Below are 18,475 nucleotides of genomic sequence, written 5' to 3' on the forward strand. Positions count from 1 at the left end.
TCTGTTTTTCCTCATATGCCTGCCAAGTTGTGACTCAGGGCAATCTGGTGCAGTGTTCATAAGTCTTTGCTGAGAGTGGAGTTTGCACAATGGAAGAAATGTTCAGTATGTTTGTTGTCTGCATGTTCTTGGAAAGTGCTAAATTGACACCTAAAACTGCAATCTTACACTTAAACACTGGAGAATTGTCATGAGATCCTTAACCATTTCTTTTCAGTTTCTGTTTTCTTGTTTCCAAATTCTCATCTCAAATTTTCTGCCTTCTTCCATATAACTATTTTCCATCTTTTTTACCCTCATTGTCCAATCTGTTAAACATAGCTCCTTATTCTGAACCTAATTGCTTTAAAAGGACTTGATCACTAATGAATTTTTTACATGTTCTGGCTTATTTTATCAATAATATACAGAAGCATGATTCTTCTTTAAGATATCAAAACTAGATTATTCACTTATGTGATGATCATTCTTCTGCAGTGTTCTTCTTTTTAGTTTATTTTTCATTTTTTTCACCCTCCACCAAGCCATGTCCACACCCTATCAAGCCGAGCAGCATATGACTGGAGATCTAGTCTCAACTCTTCCATCAATTAACACCTTAACCTTGGATAGTTTACTTAACCACTCAGAACTCAGGATTCTCATCTTTACAATAGAGTCCCACTCATCTCTAAGATATTTACTAGCTCCAGCAATCTAAAATGACTTTTTGCTTTGCCTCAATATTAGATTAGATGTTCAAGGAAATGTTGAGTAATTCTCCTTTTTCCATAGTAATGTTTTCTTAAGAAAGCATTCATGAAAAAACATTCATGAAATGTTTCATACATATACAAAAGACAAAGATTTTTATAACAACCATCCACCCTATACCGTCCCCTAACTTCAATAAATGCTAATATTGAGCCATGGTTGTTCCTGTTTTTTTTTTTTTTAACTGGTTAAAGAATTAAAGCATTACACGTACAGTGTATGGTATATATTGTGTGGTTACACAGTAGAGATACACAATATACAGTGCATAAAAATTATAAAGTCATTATTTTGTAAAATAGCCAAAATGTATAAAATATTTTTTACACATAATTGGCCCTTTCAAAGGTCTTCACCTTCACATATATCCATTATACATATATGTTACATATACTTATAATAATTTCTGAGGATATCAACAATAAAGGAAGAATTAAGGACTCAAACAACATACAATGTTGTCTAAAGATGTATTCCTTCCATTGACTGCCCTTTTATAAGTGGCATTTCATAATAGGGTTCTTTGTAAACAATATAAATTGCCTCTAGTCATATTAAGCAAAAATAATAGTTTATTGAAAAATTATGTTGTAACTTACAGAACCAACGAAAGTAAGGAGCACCTAGGCTTTGAAAAAGGCAGGCAGCTGTCATGTCTGGGTAGCAGGACTCACTAGAAACATTTTCCTGACCTTCATTGTTGAATGAATCTACTTCTTCCATTTTTGATCTGGAGTTCCTCTGCCCAAGATTAAAGTTAGCAGAAAAGAATAGCTGGTTAGTCTAATGTGGACAAATTGCCTATGCCATTATTCAAGAAAACTTGAATAATGCCAGGTTTCCAAAACTTCTGAATATAATAAGCATAAGTGTAAAAAGATCGTTGTGAACATGGACAGTTACAATTGCATTGTAAATTTGGTCATCACCTAGGAGTGTGCCTGGTTGTCCTACCTGGGCATGGTCTAAAAAAAACTTAAGTTCATTCCTGGCCTTCATTGCTGAGTGACTCTGCTTCTTCCACCTTTTCTCTTGGGTTTCTCTGTTCCAGATTTACATTTACCAAAAAGTAAGAGGAGTACAGGGAGGGGAAGTCCCACAACAGGTTTGAGAGTTCTCCCAAGGTTGCCCACACAGAGGAGTTTTGGTTCCCAATGGCATCTGAAAGTGCAGTGACAAGAGGAAGGGGTATGATTATACTTACTGTGGGAACCTTGTGAATATGCCACTGCATCTTTGATTAAAGAGTAATCGGACTGCCCAGCTGTTTTGTGCAAACACATTGCTGTGTTGGCACAGAGGACACACTTTCCACGGGCCACTCCCAGCCAGTGACTGAAAAAAGCAGGGACGCTGTAACATTTCTGTTCCCAGGAGAGCCAGAACTGCTCTGATGGTTGGCTTGGCCGGATGACTCCCTGATGGCCTTGGCAAACTTTCCTTAGAGTTGCATTGCAGTCGAGGACACTGTTATCCAATTTTTCTTCCCCGTCTCCTTTGCTTGACCCCAGATCTGCATTGCGGTCTTCCCATTGTTTGCTGTTCAGAAGACCTGAATAACCATCAGACAGTTCATTAATATTCAAAAGCAACATTAATTAGCACTGTCATGGTAATTCCTTAAGATTGTCATACCACAGTGCTACACCACTTTTTTTCACATCCTATTTACCTTTACCCTGCTCTACTTTTTCTTTTTGCTGCAGCATTTGAAACCCTGTAATAAATTATGCAATTACTTATAATTTATTGTTTCTCTCTCTGAAATGGAATATAAGTTCTCTCAGGCATCTCTAATCTAGTGTTTATCCAAACACTTAAAACAGTTCCCAGTCCTCGCAGGCACTCAATAAATATTTGTTGAATGAATGAATAATTTTATGTCCAATGACTTGCAATGCAATATCCAAATATTTTATTTTGGGTCCTAAACTGAGTAATTTCAAAATCTCAGACCTTCTGGACTGTGCTGAGTTTATGTAGCGACATGTCCATTGGCACCAACATTTATCTTTATTGCCCTGCAAAGACCATCGATTCCTTCAAGTAAAAGCCTTGTTTCATTAGAGGGGCTTAACTCGATCCTTAAATTTTCATTTCAAGTGTTTTTTCACTGAACAACTGCAAGTTTAAATTGCTTTTGTTTAATTCAAGTATCTAGGGAGTAAGTTTTAATGCCTTATTCTCAAAAAAAAAGTGACTTATGAGTGACAACCACAAAGCCAGACCTGTTGAAACAGCCTCCTCACTAACAATTGTCCATCACATCTGGCTTTCTTTTCCCAAAATATCATTGGAAAGAGAGACCCAAGATTCAGACATTGATCTGGGCTCAGTTCTCCTTGCTATTTTCCCCATCTTGTCTATTCTTCCAATCTTAGAAGAGATGAGTCCAGGGGCTGTAGCTATGTGTCCTGCCTTGAGTTAAGACACAGAGACCACCATTTCTGAAGCTTCCCCAGAAAGCAAAATGCAGAAACATGCTGGTAGGAGGGGCCAGGCAGAGACTTTATGAATGAGGTCAGAATATGAACACATGAACAACTCAGGTCACTACACTTAGAAACTGCAGTCAGGAAGGTTGTGTAAGTATCTTCTCTTCAATCTCAGTTGAGGACTGAAAGTATCACCTGTGGTGGTGTTTGGATCCTGTTGTTGCAATGGATACAAAGGCATATCTAAAACTTAGCACCCTGTGTACCTCAAGTAAGGATGCATTCCAGTCTGAGACTCATGTAACTGCTTCTTGTTTCAAATGGAGGTTCTACTCATTCTTGTTCTTAAGACTGAATAAAATGTTCCATATCAGTCTTCACGTCACCTTTGTCTCTTATGACATTGTATAAAGCACTCTATCATTATGCCTCATATGACATTTTATAAAGCACCCCTATCATTTTGCCTCGTACCTTAAGTAGAAAAGAGTTAAGTCAAAGGAAAGTGAAACTCACTAGGAACTCATGGAATAATTCCCAGATTATAGAAAAGCAAAATTTAAAAACTAAACTCGGACTTGTTTAAATTCCAGTCTTTGACACTCATTATTTGACCCTGAAGAAAATATTATACATATCAATCTCCACATTTGTAAAGTGTGACTCATTTTGGTGAAATTTTGGTTAAATTGATCAATGAGAAGTTCAGGTAGAGTTCATCTAAAGCATGTGGCTCTTTTTCTTCCACCAGATAATAGATTCTTAATAATCAACACCCCTCCTAAGTCATTGTAGCCTGTGTTATTTTATGTGGACTCCTTTGTCACTGCTTCTCATCACACTTTGCCCATTTGTTCTGACTCCTCTAAATCTGTCCCAGCTGAATTTGTGTTTACCCATGCAGGAAAGTCCCTTCAATTATAGGTGAGAATTATCTATGTTTATTATCAGATAATTCTGATAGCAAGTAATAACTTAAAGCAAGTAATAACTCTACTTGTCAGTTATCCGGTAAATGAATTCCGTAAGCACAGATGTTGGAACTATTGACTAAAGCACATCTTGGGGATGTTTTCTAGATTTTAAGTTCCCAAGAACCTCTTGTTCCTAATTATTAGAAATTTCAGAGACATGACTATACAGATTCCTGGAAAAGAAATAAAGTATTGCCATTTAAGGGAAAAGGGAATTTGATACAAAACGGAAAGAGGGAAAAAACATTCAAATCAGTTCAGCATCATTTGATTTTGCTTTCTTCCTCCTCCTCTTCCTCCTTTTTCCTTCCTATTTTTATTTCTCTTTCTTTATTCAGATATCCTAATTTAACATAAAACTTCTCAATTGTTTAATTGGATACCTGTCAGAACTTAAATCATGGGAAAGATGTAAAAAGTGGTGTTCCCAGAAATAAGCTTACTCCAAATCTCTGGAGTTGTAAGAATCTCACTTATATCCCTTCATGCTTTTTCTAGAAACACTGAAAATAAGGGATCACAAAGAAGAAACCTTAATCCCACAATCCACCTGTGTTGTTTTCTACATGGAAACAAATTTAAAGCACATTGTTTATGAGATCCTCATTTTACATTAACATTGAAATGAAAGGTGCCCTTAGTCACTGCCCAACTCAGGGAGCTCTCCCGCTAGTTCCTTCTATCCCGTGCTACATCACTCTGCCCTCCACTGGATACACAAGGCATCCAGGCCAGCACCTTCTACTTTGGTTGACTAGTACCCTAGAATGTTGGGAGAAGGGATGTCTCCTCAAGGCAAATTCACCAGGGACTGATTAGTCATAAAACTTGTGTGGCCTGCACTATAGATAGTCTTCAGAAGAGGTGCTGCCAGCAGATGAATGAAAATCTTACCTAATAGTTCAACAACAACAGCAAAAAAAATAATTGTTTTCATCATCAGAAGAGCAGGTGAGGCTGCTGTAGAAACTTGTCTCCCACCCAGCTCTGGATCCTCCAAGGGACAACCCTCCTTTTGAGTCTGATACTTCCTCTAGTCCACATTCTCCATCCCATGCCTGCTTTCTTTGCTAGTCCCTTGAATTAGACCTTCCATATTGATGTGTTTAGAATGTTGCACTAGTGCTTCTTCCTGTAAGTGATGAAAAGTCATAGAGTATTTTTAACAGGACCCTATGTTTGCACGGCATGTTGGAAGCAACATGGGGGAAAGACACTTTCAAAGAATAGGGTTAGAAATGATTAAGGCCAGAACAAGGTGGTAGTAAATGGGAACAAGAGGGGCAAGTCAGAGTTCTACAGTGAAGTCACTTGGGGTTGCCACTCCTGCCCCCCTCTTTCTGTTACAGAGGGAAGTGGCCTGCCTCTACTACCCTTAGGAGTAACCTTATGTACTCACCTGGACCACTCACTTGGTCTCATCCCTGCTCCAAAATATATCCTGTAGACAGATATTTATAAACTGTCACCGCATTATTTTAATTAGTAAGTAAGATGATAGTTGTTGAGAACAAGACTTGACAAATTTAATGTGAAATAAGAGAAGCACCTGAAACTTTTTGGTTATGTGCTACTGATGTTAACACTCCGAATGTTGTAGTATTGCAGTCATTGTTTCAAAAAATAAAGATGACAGGGATTTATCATTAAAAATCAATCATAAATCCTGTTTGCTATAAGAGCCAGGAGGACTTGCAAAGTTATGTTACATTGAGAAACATAATGTGTTTCTCAGTGTTAGCGAAGAAAGAGGGGAGACATCAAGGAGGAAGAAACAACTCATGACTCATTTTCTTTGTATCTACACCTCCTTGTATTAAACCATGCATTCATACTGGAAACTTATTATTAGTTTTCATTTATTGATAGCTATAATCTTTTGGGGATACATGTAAAGCATATAAGTTTTCTCACAATTGTAAGTATCAGCAAATCAAAATCTCCTGACCTTTGTTTTCCAAGGAAGAAAAAGAAAGTATCAGAATGGAGAGATGGGACATTTCACCAGATTTAAACTCTGCGTAATTATTTATGCAATTCCAAAAATAAATTTTACCATATAGGGTATAAACCCTTTTTTCTCTCCATGAATTGTATTTATTCATGGAAATTAAAGGTGTTATTAACTTAAATCCTGGCAGAGCCTCATCTGTTTCAACACTCACCAACCCACATGGTAATTACTACTGCTATATACAGAAGGAGTTAGAATTGACACAAGATTTCTGCCCTCTAACCCTGCTTTAAAGAATCCTTCTCACCTCAGGGTTTGAGATGAGGGATTTGTTGCCTCCCACCTTAACCCTAAGAGAGATCCGTCCTACCAGAACTGAATTGCTGATGATCGAAAGAAGTTTCATGATCATCATTGTGCCTGTGGGTAAAAGAGGGAAAGGCAGACCCTGGGGAATCACCTTGAGTTATTACAGTCATGTGAGATTGAATGTTTTGGCAGAGAGCCAGGGTGGAGGAGGGCCTGGTGGGGAGATCTAGGAGAGCAGAAAAAGGAAAGATAAGGGAGCAAATTAAGTGTGAAGGGTCTTGCTTTGAAACTAATTCATAGGTTTTGGCCTCTGTTCTTGCTTTCTGGAAGAAATAAGGACAAATACTTTGCTTCCTAACTCAGAGCTACCCAAACTCATATTTGTAAGGCAGTCAGTGTGGATAAATGGAAGGGAGCAGTTGGAAGAAGAAAGGAAGGAGAAAAGGAAGGGAAGAAGGTAAGAGAGAGAAGAGAGAGGAAGGAAAAAAATAAACCTAAGTGTTCCTTATATTGCTACCAAATACACATTTTTGTCCTCTAAACAATGGAAAGATAGATTCAGCTAGTTCACGTCAAATCATTACAATAATTTAATTTAGAGGAGACTATATTAATAAAGATTTATTGAATGTATAAAATTTCAAAGATCACGTCTTACATCTTAAAAGACAGATCTCAAAATGATCTTTCAGCTCTCCCAGAACATGATGTGAAATGATGACTGTGCATCAAGGGCTGATTGTGTTACCCACTACTTCCTTGGCTTTCATCTCATTTTGTGCTTTTGCCTCTCCTTTGCTTGTGCAAAGGCTCTGTGGAGACAGTATGCTTGCCTGAGTGCATTGATAAAATGGATTTTCAGGAAAATTAATCGCTGCTGTTCTGATTTGCTTGATGTTCTTGGAAGATAATTTGCAGAGAGATGTTTTAAAATGTCAGATTCATACCATCCTCATGTTCTCTATTGCTTTCTCTAGCATCTGATTGATTGCTTGACCTGAAGGCCCTTTTTGTTCCTATAGCATTAGTGGAAAAGTCTCCCAACTTGAAATGGTAGCCACTGAGAAAAATTGAAGAAAGATCCATACTGGGGATAACAGTGTTTAGCCAGGGATATGGCTCACTTATGAGTTTTCTTCATGAGCATAGTCAATAGAGCTGGAGTCTCATGTTTTTTTGGTTTCTATATCCACCATTGGACTGAAGGATGTGAGACTGTTATGACTGAGGGAACCAAGTTCCAGAGAGGCTCATTGACATCCCCAAGGTCACGAAGCCGGTGAATGTTGGAACTACAGAGCTTGGTGGTGGGGTCTTGAGATGGGATTGCTGGCACAGAGATGTTTGGGAAGATGAATGAAATGAAACCATAGCTCTGAGTCAGAAGAGCAAGGAAGAATTCATACCTTGAAACTGTTAGGAGAATATGGGGCAGATATTTCCTGAATACTTTATATAGTAGAAGCACATTATACAAATATTTATATCATGTGAATTCGACTACACTTTACAAAAATTACAACAGCATCCATAATAAAATATGATTTATATGTCACATGACACATAAATACAAATCAACTGCTTCATCTGGTGCTCAACTGAAGTGAAACTATAGTTTTTAATGTTGTTATCTATTCCAATACTGGATGGATAATCAGCTATGTGGAAAATTGTGACATCTTATACAATAGATGCAAAACAAATCAAAATATAAAGGCTATCTTTGTTAAGCTTTGACTTTGAAATTAGCTCCCAAGTAATGTGGAAATTTATTGTATTTTTCCCCATCAGAAGAAAAATAAAGCAAAATTTTGTGACTACATTAATAATTTACTTTCTAAGCAACAATTTTCCCAAAATTTTCAAATATTTCCGCCCAGCAATGCTTTGTAAAAGGAAATCTCATGCAGCAATTTTGTATATTTTAAAATATGTAAAAATACATTACTTCAAAATAGAAACTTTGAACTTGGGTCTACTAGTGATATTTTTTCAATGATTCTTTTATAAAAAAAAAGAATTGAACTTGATTATTGCTTTTGAAAATATGTTTTTGAAATAAAATAAACACACTGAAAAATACATGTAGCATAAGTATAGAATTTGATGAGATTTCAGAAATGAACACTTCTAGGAAAACAACATGAAGATAATGAAAGAAAACTTGACCAGTACTCCAGAAATCCCAACCATACACTTTCCCAAAAGATAGTCTCCATCCTGCCTTTTAACACCCTAGACTAGTTTTGCCTGTTTTTGTGCTTAGTGCAAATGCATTTATATTGCATGCTTCTCATTTGTATCTTGCCAATCTTCTCAACATTATGCTAGTAATATCCATTTGGTTGCAAATTACTGTCCATCACTCATTCACATTGCTGTATAATGTTGCATTTTGAAAATATATCTCAACACTGCCAAACAGGATATGTATTAATTTACAACCAACCTGCAATGTTTGGGAGTTCAAATGACTGCTCACCCTTTCCAAACAGTGTTTGCTATAGTTTTATTTTAGCCCTTCTGGTGGACAATCATTGACTTGTTTTTAATTGAATACATAAACCTCTAGCAAACTCATTCCAAACAAAGATACTTATTTAAGAACTAGAGTATGTTGGGAGTGGAAAGGGACAATGTGTCATAAAAGGGAATGCTTGGACTTCAACAAGTTCAAAGAAGAGCTACAATTTGAATGATGTAAGCAAAAATGTGTCAGCACAGACAAGTGCTTTTGTTTCAAATACTGCCTTATTTTCAAAGAAAGCATTTCAGTTGGGAATGAAGAGATGTGCCTATTGGAGTAGACATTTATGGAATCTGAAAATCAACATTTTTGAGATTTGGGAGGGAGTATGGGATAGAAGAAAACAGTAAAGACTTTATTAACTATACCACTTAATGATTAAAATTTTCATAGGAAAAACACAAGACAGTAGTTTATTTGTCTTCTTATTACTGTTGCAGGGTCTCCCTTTTGGTGCCTATTGGACATTGTTCCTATAAAGAATGAGAAAGGAGACGTGGTGCTTTTTCTGGCCTCATTCAAAGATATAACAGATACGAAAGTGAAGATTACTCCAGAAGATAAAAGAGAAGGTTTGTACTATTTTCAGAAAACACTGACAGATGGAGTAACATTTTGAAATTGTTTACTCAAAAACTCCGGGAAGAAAAAAAATTTGTCTTTTTAATAACAGCAACTGATAAATATTCATATCTGTTTGCAGTCAATATTTTTTTTGGTCCTTATTCCAAAATCACAGCGACTCATATAAATTTACACTCCTGTCTCTGTAATAAAGCCTCATTTGACAGGAACCAGAAGTTCATATTTCTATGCAAATAGGATGAGGGTGGGAAAACAATGGATCAGAATCTAAAGATTCATACCACCTTGTTTTATTATGGAAGCAAATGAATCGGTAACAATACATGAGGTTAAAATGATAGGATTAAAATACATCTCTCAATTTCATCTAAAGCGCAGTATCTTGAAACTTAGCAATGAAAAGTTTAATTTTTTATACAAAATGAAGGACTCAAGGTTAGCAGTTGTTTGAGTGCAAAGTTTTCAGCAAATGAATTTATTATGTCTCTCTGTATTTCATAGTATAGGATGGTATCATAACTTGTTTTAAAAAACAAACTTTGAAATGACCTTCAAAGGATTCTTTTTTTTTACATCATTGTTCATTTTATTTATTTTTTTAGGTTTAAATTTTTTTATTTAAATATTTTATTTTATATAATTCTTACATCTTTTCTCATCTTTGCACAATGTATGCATTAAAGGATTCTTTCTAGGGTTTTATGTTGCTTGCCTTGTAGCTTATTAAGAAATTCCCTGCATTTCATTTCAGTTGACAAAGATTAACAGTGAAAATAATGCTGATATTATTTCCTTTAAATAAGGAATAGAATTAAGTATTTTGGTGATCAGAGAAAAGGTGCTTGTCAATGTAGAGATTTCCTGTTTTTTAAGTAAGTTCTTTATTAAAAGCAGCTCTTTAATATTTCAGCAAGTCTTTTTTTATATTTTTAAAGATATATTTATTTATGCACACAAAGAGCTGAGGTATAGGCCAGAGGTGTGGGGGGGGGGGTGAGAGGATTCACCAGAGACAGAGTGGGAAGCAGAACAGGCAGATCTGCTGAAATACACTGCTGAGGGGAGCAGCAGGTGAGACAGGAGAGGTCTGCTGTGCCATGTGGGTTAGCTCCCTGCCTGGCCAGGGATCAAACTCGTGCTGCAGTGGCTGGTGTTACCTTGGTAGTGATGTGTCTTTAATCCCTGTGCCACCAGGGAGGCCCACAACAAGTCTTCTTAGGCATGGATTTTTTCAAATGTGTGTGTGTGTTAAATATTTGGCATCCCTTGAAATGACACCACCAGTGGAAAATTATTACGGTTTGTTGCCCCCCCCCCCAGCTTCTATCATTTGAAATGTTTGCAAATACAAGACTGCTTTCCTGTTTATTTGCATGACTAAATACTGTGGCACATTTTCCATGCACAGGGGAAGAGTAGTCAATGATAATTCCTTGGATACCAGAGCAAGTCCACCAAGAGAATAGAAAAGTGTAGAAATCAGTGCACAGCTTTTGTTTTTGTTTTTGCTTTGGTATGTTCTTTAGTATTATAGGACTATAAAAGGTAAGTAAGAACAACACTTCCGACACTATGTGAGTGAGTTTTTTTTCATATCAACAATCAATTCTGTATGTCCGTGGGCAGCAGCTGAATAGCTAATAATGTAATTCCACTCTATCACGAACTATTCAGAGTTCACTTTAAACTCTAGGTTTAAGGGCTCCAGATTGACCTCACTTCAGATACCTGTCATGAGTATTGGGTGCCCAGGGACCCATGCACTTCTGTTTACTTTGGGAGGTAGAGTAACAAATAGCTGACTTTTGTTCAGAAGTAGATTATAAGAGTCTAAATTCAACTCTAGATAAGCAGACAGGGCTTAAATCCTAAAGAATTTATTATGTCACTCTAAGGAATTTGGATGGTATGGAGATATGGTTCAATGTTAGAACAGTGGGGGGAAAAAAGGGGGAACTTGGTGAATTCCAAGTTTCTCACGTAGCCCTAACTCTGGCTGCTCTATTTGGGCTTAGGATCTTTAAAATAGAAATTAAGGTAAAATTAGTCATTAGGGTAGACCTTTGTCCTCTCTGATGGTGTCCTTATAAGTAGAGGAGACACAGAGACACCAGTGCTGAGAAAAGGCCAAGCTAAGACTCAGTGAGATGGCAGCACTTCCTCTTTTAACTTTAAATCAAGGTACCCTTAGCTCCTGTATGCAGATTTTGGCTCAGATTACTTAGGAATCAGTCCACTTCCAACCATCTTGAAGTCTTTGAACAAGCCAAAATGATCTGCTCACACTTAGCTAATGCAACACACCTCTCTGTGTCTCTCTTCGCTCTTCTGACCTGTCTGACACCCACGTATCCCAGCCTTTGGGAGCATTAAAGTTGGCATAAAACTGCAAATGTCTGATTTCCTCAGGGCTTTGCACATAATAGATACCGATAATAGATACCTCTTATTAATTGTATTAAAGGGCCTTTATCTACATAGCAGCATTTTTAGTTTCTTTTAAAAGTTCCTTTCCTCTGTATTCAGTTGCCTGGATCTCAGTTTTCCAAACTTCTCATAGCAGTTCATTCATTATGCTAAATTGGTTTTCCTTTCAAACCAGTTGAGTATAATAATATGTGCCTTGTTTTTCCAGGCACAGGGCCCAATGCAGTTATTTTTGTTTATTTCTGGTAGGGTGTCCCAGATTTGGTTTGAAATGATGGTTGACACTGGGCTATTCATTGTATGGCAACAACATCAATAGTTATCCCAGACGGAGAATTTCAATTACAGTTTCTATGATGTGGGCACTTCAAATTTATCTTGAGAATGTAGGGGTTGATGTGTGAGACTTTTCATATTTTATTTGGTGCTAGTACAAATCAGAACTCAAATGCAGTGGCATCAGTTTGTAGTCACACTGCCAGCAGGTAGCAGCAGGTTGAAATTATTAAGTACTCTGACAAAAGTTTCATATCACATAGCCCTTTTCTTCTTATTAAGTAGTTCCAGAAGAAATAATAATAATGAATAGCTATGCTAAACAATCAGATATGAATTGCACTTAGCTTCAAGTAGCTGAAAACTAAGATAAGCTGGGGTTTATTTTTCTCATATTTCAGAGTCTGGAACTGAGCTCTCCATGTTGTAGTATCAACTCAGTGATATTGGCAGGTAGATGGGCTCTTTTTGCCTTTCTGCTCTGTTATCCTTCAGCTGCTGTCTGTCACCTCAGACTTGGCACCTTGTGGTTGAAGATGCCTGCTGTGCCTTTAGAACTCATTTCTGTTGTATATGCAGAGAGAAGAGGGAAGGACAAAGGACAGGGGCTTTACCCATGAGATTTGCTTTGGATGCAGGAAAGAATGTCCCTCCACTTGCCTCTCCTTTCTGCAGAGATTTCCATCAACATATCATTGACCACAACTCAGTTACCTGGCGTGGCCATCTCTAACCACAAGAAAATCTAGAAAATCATCTTTGGGGAGTTTGTTGTTATAAGTATTCACAGTTTTATAGTAGAAAGAGTGTCTTTAGGCAGAGCCCAGAAGTGAGGTTGGGTCAAACAATCTAGAGCATCTGTCCTTTATTGATATTTTCTCTATGTTGGACACAAAAGCCAAGAATCCTACAATGCAGGCGAGTGAGACTGCCCAATGCCCCAGAGCCAGAATTGAAGGCCAGGGCTGTCTAGATTCAGAGCTCACATCTTTCCACCATGGCCTGGGGCCTCTTTTGAAACAAATGAGGGAAAATGAGAATTGAGGTGAATAGAAAACTGGATTTATCTCATTTTTTCCCTCACTATTCAGAGTACAGTATTTTTTTCCTCACTGTTCAAGAGCCTGACCCGTTAATGTCACTTGAGAGCTCAGAATAAATGTATAGTCTTAGGGCCTACTTCAAACTCTGAATCAAAACCTGCATTTAACAGGATCCCAAGGTGATTCTCATGTATGTCTGATTTTGAGAAACCTTGTGGCATGCGTGTACCTTAGAAAGACCTTCCCTGACCACCTAGTCTTAGGAGCCCACATCTAACCCCTCCATCACATTGCCTTCTTTGTTGTCCTCATAACATTCATGGCTATTTGAAACAATCTTTTTCAAATGTTAGTTTAGCCTGTAATTGTTCTCTCTACCATTAAACTTGAAGCTTCATCAGGAGACAGACTTTACCTCTCTTTTTTGGGACATTATCTCCAACACAAAAATAAGCACTTAATAAATACTTGTTTGATGGGTGGATGAATAATGAATGTGTAAGTAATATCCAGTTTAGAAACTTAACTATTCAGAGATAGAAAACAGCATAATGTTCTTGCTTTTTCAAAATTAAATCATAATTATCACAGTTGCATGTCTCAGGTGCACATCAGATGAGTCTATTGTTTGGTTGTGTTCTGCTTGATTTAAGCCCAAGACAATTTGACATGTATTTACCAAATTAGGCTCCTTCTCAAAATATGTTCTTACTGTTGGCATTGGATGGCCCTTTCACTTCACGTAGAATCTTTGCTGTTGTTTAATTTTTGTTCTTGGTGACTCTTCTGTTTGTCTTTCACTTATGAGAATTTCAAGTTGGTCACATTTTTAAGATAATAAAAGTCATTTGTTAAAAATAAATTGAAAAATTTTTCCTTAAAAGGACAGAATTAAGCAACTGGCCAGGTATCAATTAACTCTAAGATGAATTTTTGTGCTTGAAATATTTAACTTAGGAGAAAATGAAGAAATAAATAGCATTCCAAGATTCATTATGCAACCATCTTTCACACTTCCAGTGATATATTTCCATCCATTCCTTTTACTATGTAAATGTCAGTAACTGTTCCTAAAGCAATAAATCCATTCTCTAATAATCATCCCTTCTAGGAAATTCTTATGTAAAAACTTCATTCCTTTCCAATGAAGTTAAATACCCTTTTATCCTGGTTGGATCCTTTAGAAAGGAAGAAAACTAGCAGTTAGTGGCCTACTATCAATAAGGTACTTTTCCCCACCAATTAGCTCATTAGATTTTCTCTGAAAAAGCACTTTAAAATCTGAAAACTAGTGAGGATTGCCTTATCTGCTGTACGGCCATTAGAAACAAATCTCATTCTTTTCTGAACAAATGGCAGTGTTCTTTTGCATGCTACTTAGGTTCCCCTGCCCCTCAACTCTTAATCATTTTTGCCATTTTCATTTAAACCCTCTTGAAGTTCATTGTTCTCCTTTCAAATCTAGAATGATACATACTAATGCTTATTATATCTCATCAATACTGAGTTTAATAACAGGATAGCTTTTAAGTGCAGACATGTCAGGTATTCTACCCTGTCAGGATGGCTGTTAAAGATAATTATGACTGTCCATCAAGTCATGAGCCACCATGGTCCTTGAGATAATATCTGTTTTTCAATTTCTGCTCAGTCATTTATATCACCTTATAATTGTAAGACCTATAATAACTCCATCCGTATTGAACCTCTGTCTCATAGTTTCCTATCACTTACTTTCCAAAGAATATATGAGATTTCAAGATAGATAATCCCTTTCTTACTCAATCCCCTTTCTTGGATTAGTACAATTAGAACACTATAATAATGAGCATTTCTATTTACTACAGAATATGAACTACAAATATAAATGTCAGGAGTTCTAGATGCCAAGTGAAATCTGCATCAAGAAATCATTATGTTGGGCCTCCCCGGTGGCGCAGCGGTTGAGCGCTGGGTTGTGAAGCTGCCCACAGCCTCTGCAGCGCTGGTTCAATCCCCGGCTGCTCCCTGGCCACGGAAGGAGGGTCCCACACGGCGCGCAGACCTCTCCTGCCGCCCACTGCTCCCCTCAGCAGTGTACTTCGGTCCTTCTGTCTTCTCTGCTCCCTGCTCTGGCTCTGGTGAATTCTCTCACCCTCCCGCGCTTCTGACTGTACCCAGTGCTTGTATAAATAAATAAAATAAATCTTAAAAAAAAAAAAGAAAAAGAAATCAGTATGTTAAATGAATACATTTTCAAAATGTACTAAAACAAAAGTGAAGAGATATTTTTAGAGACACAGCCTATAGGTTAAAGATTATAGAAAATTTATTTTAGGAACTGAACAGCAACCAAATTTTAGAAACCGAAAAGCAAATTGATGAGACTGACTTAATGGATCTGAGAAACTCAAATAACCAGCAGTGGGAAAAGCTAAGAAGCATGACTTTTATTATAGAACCTCACAAAACTAAAAGATAGTCCCTCTGAAAGTGACTATAACAGCAAAGCTAAAAGCAGAGATTGAATTTAAGAGCATTTTAAAGAAGCAGTTACATCCACAGATTTCCTCCCTTAATATGTGCAGCCAGACAGCTGCTCTTCTTAAACTGTCATTTTCCCTGGGAAGCCTGAGTAGAGGGGCCAACATCTGTGTGGGACAGAAGGAAAGCAAGATTGAGCAGAATACTTTGGGGTTCTGATATCATTACAAAAGGCCACCCTTCTGGGATAACCTTTCAAATTGTCCTGAGTTCTGTGATTGGCTTGGGCACTGACCAAGTCATAGAAAAGCCGTCCCACAGCAGTACACTCTCAAGGGCGGCCTCTTCCCCAAGGGCTCTCCCAACCTCTGGGGAATTGATCCTTCGAATGTGCACGGGGAGGTGGAGAGCATAGCATGCTGTCCAGTCAACTCCCTACCTCTTTCAGAAAACTTGAGACATCCTTTGGGAAGGTGAAAAAGAGAGTGTTGGGATGGAAGGAGCCAGGCATGTTTGGGATACAAGTGCAGCAGTAAATATGGAGGAAATAATCATGTTGAATGTTTGCATCCCCAGTACTGAACCTCTCCAGTCCTCTTCCTCAACCTGTCTCCTAGAATGCTTGTAGTTAAGTCTATACTCTCTTGACATGAGTTTGGGAGAATCTTTTCAAAATAATCTAGATATCTCAGAAGGAAAGTTTGGAATATATCAGTATCAGCAGTCGTTATGGAAATGGCCATCCATATCACCCCACAACCAAGAGCAAATTTTGACGTACCCTACTCATGTACCTAGACTTTCCATATTGATAATTACATTCCACTCTTAAATATGAGATTCCTGGGTTTCAAAAACTGCTCAGACTTCTGAAAGCTTCTAAAGGGGAAAAACCATTGTGAGCAAAAAACGAATTCTTAAGCAATAAAAAAACCTTAATAATTACAGATATTGAATTCATATTATAAATATAGGATGTCATAGAAAAGAGAAAAGAAACATTCAAACTACCTAAAATAAGTTTAGAAATTAAAATAATGCTTTTTTTGAAATGTCCGTAGAAAGTTAAGAGTTTAGCCTTGTTCTTTATTTAGTGGTGAGTGGGTAAGTGTAATCAGAAGGGGGTTTAATATTTTTTAGGGTTTTCTGAGGATAGTACTCCTCCATTTCATAATTTTATCTGGGGCAGGTCAGTTTGATAACTTTGTGATAGTTAAGAAGATCCCAGGAGTCACAGTGTCACACCCCATCTCTGCTGCTAGCCAGCGGTGTGGCCTTCATGCATGCATTTCACCTCTCCTAACTGCAGCATCGCCTCACTACAAAAGAAGGTAATTAGATTAGATAAATTCTTAGGTTTCTTTTGTTGCAAGGATCTGCAATTCCATAACCATACTATATGACAGGAGGGCATGTAGTATTCTGGGTCACAGAGCGTACTTAGAGATTGTGAACTAAAGACTTTATTTTCCACATCTTCTCTCGAAGCTCATCAGAATACTCATGTTTGCCATATGCATTATTACTAGATAGAAAAAACTCCTATTCTTACCTAATTTTCTTGAAATATAAGTATACACTTTGTTTTCTGGTTCTCCTACAGATTCAATTGGGAAAACCCAGTCAATCACTCTCTAAGTGAATAAGCTCTACCCAAGGAACGTTCTGCATAAGATTTTGATGGTCCTATGAAGTTTCCAAAATTCTTGTTTAACTTACGGTTTTACACAGGAGAAGAAAGACAAAAATAGACTTTAGTATCCGTGTTGAATTTAGTGAGAATTTGCATATCAATGCCAGTCCTTAAATGGTCTGATTCTCATAACCCCTACATTTTATGGAATGTTTGATGTTACATAATGGTGAAATGAATAGAATTGGGAAATATTTGAACTTCAAATGTACTTGCTGATGTGCTTTTTTCCCTTTCCTTTAAGTCACCCACATACATAAACCTAAGATCAATTATGTGAAGTTTAATTTCTGAAAGTTTTGATAAAGCTGGGTCATGATACTTTTTCTTTCTTTGGAAACTTAGTTTTCAAATAGAATGTATTTGAGGTAATGGTCAGTTCAGATTTTTTTTCCTCATTTGATCTAGATGGGAATTTACATACTTTTCTGTGAAAGACCTGTTAGTGAATATTTTAGGCTCTGTGGGCCATGAAGTCTCTATAAAAAACACTAATTCTCTCACTATAGCAGAATAGTAGTCATAGACTATATGTATGTATGTATACATACATGTTGTATATGCACATATATGTGTTATATGTATATATATAAAGAGAGTACATATATATCATATATAGGGTATAATTGTGTTCCAACAAAACTTTATTTACAAGAACAGATGCCCTGTTGATGGGTCAGTGTTTGCAAATTCCTGACTTAGATAATTAATTATCAAGTGATTCCTCCCTGAAACCCTCCCAACACTAGATCCTTTTATATTGGAAATTAGCATTGGAATAGCAGATCATTATACCTCTCCCAATTATGGATCTTCCCATTATTACACAGTATGAAACATGATACCCTAGAAAGATGCATTGACTCCAGTCTTGTTTGGTCATTATATTCAGTGCTTAACATGTATTAGTTGAGCTAATTAAATTAGTGTTGCTGCTCTGCTTTATGTCTTGTGTAATACTTTGACATCAGGTCACAGGAACTTCTGTAGCCTTCAGAAGTGTATATTAGGTTAAGACACAGATCAATAGGACCAT

General features: G+C 37.0%; 1 protein-coding gene across 2 annotated transcripts in view; it reads left to right on the plus strand.

The window, feature by feature from the left end:
- Nucleotides 1-18,475, plus strand: part of KCNH8 (potassium voltage-gated channel subfamily H member 8) — a 246,037-nt gene that overhangs the window by 94,699 nt on the left and 132,863 nt on the right. For both annotated transcript variants that reach the window (XM_037524877.2, XM_054691469.1), the window contains exon 3: nucleotides 9,393-9,524. In XM_037524877.2, the coding sequence (XP_037380774.1) occupies nucleotides 9,393-9,524 (132 nt within the window). The remainder of the gene's footprint in view (nucleotides 1-9,392; nucleotides 9,525-18,475) is intronic.

Source organism: Talpa occidentalis, unplaced genomic scaffold (genome assembly GCF_014898055.3).
Source record: "Talpa occidentalis isolate TD23 unplaced genomic scaffold, MPIMG_talOcc4v2.1 talOcc4.10, whole genome shotgun sequence".
Lineage (NCBI taxonomy): Eukaryota > Metazoa > Chordata > Mammalia > Eulipotyphla > Talpidae > Talpa > Talpa occidentalis.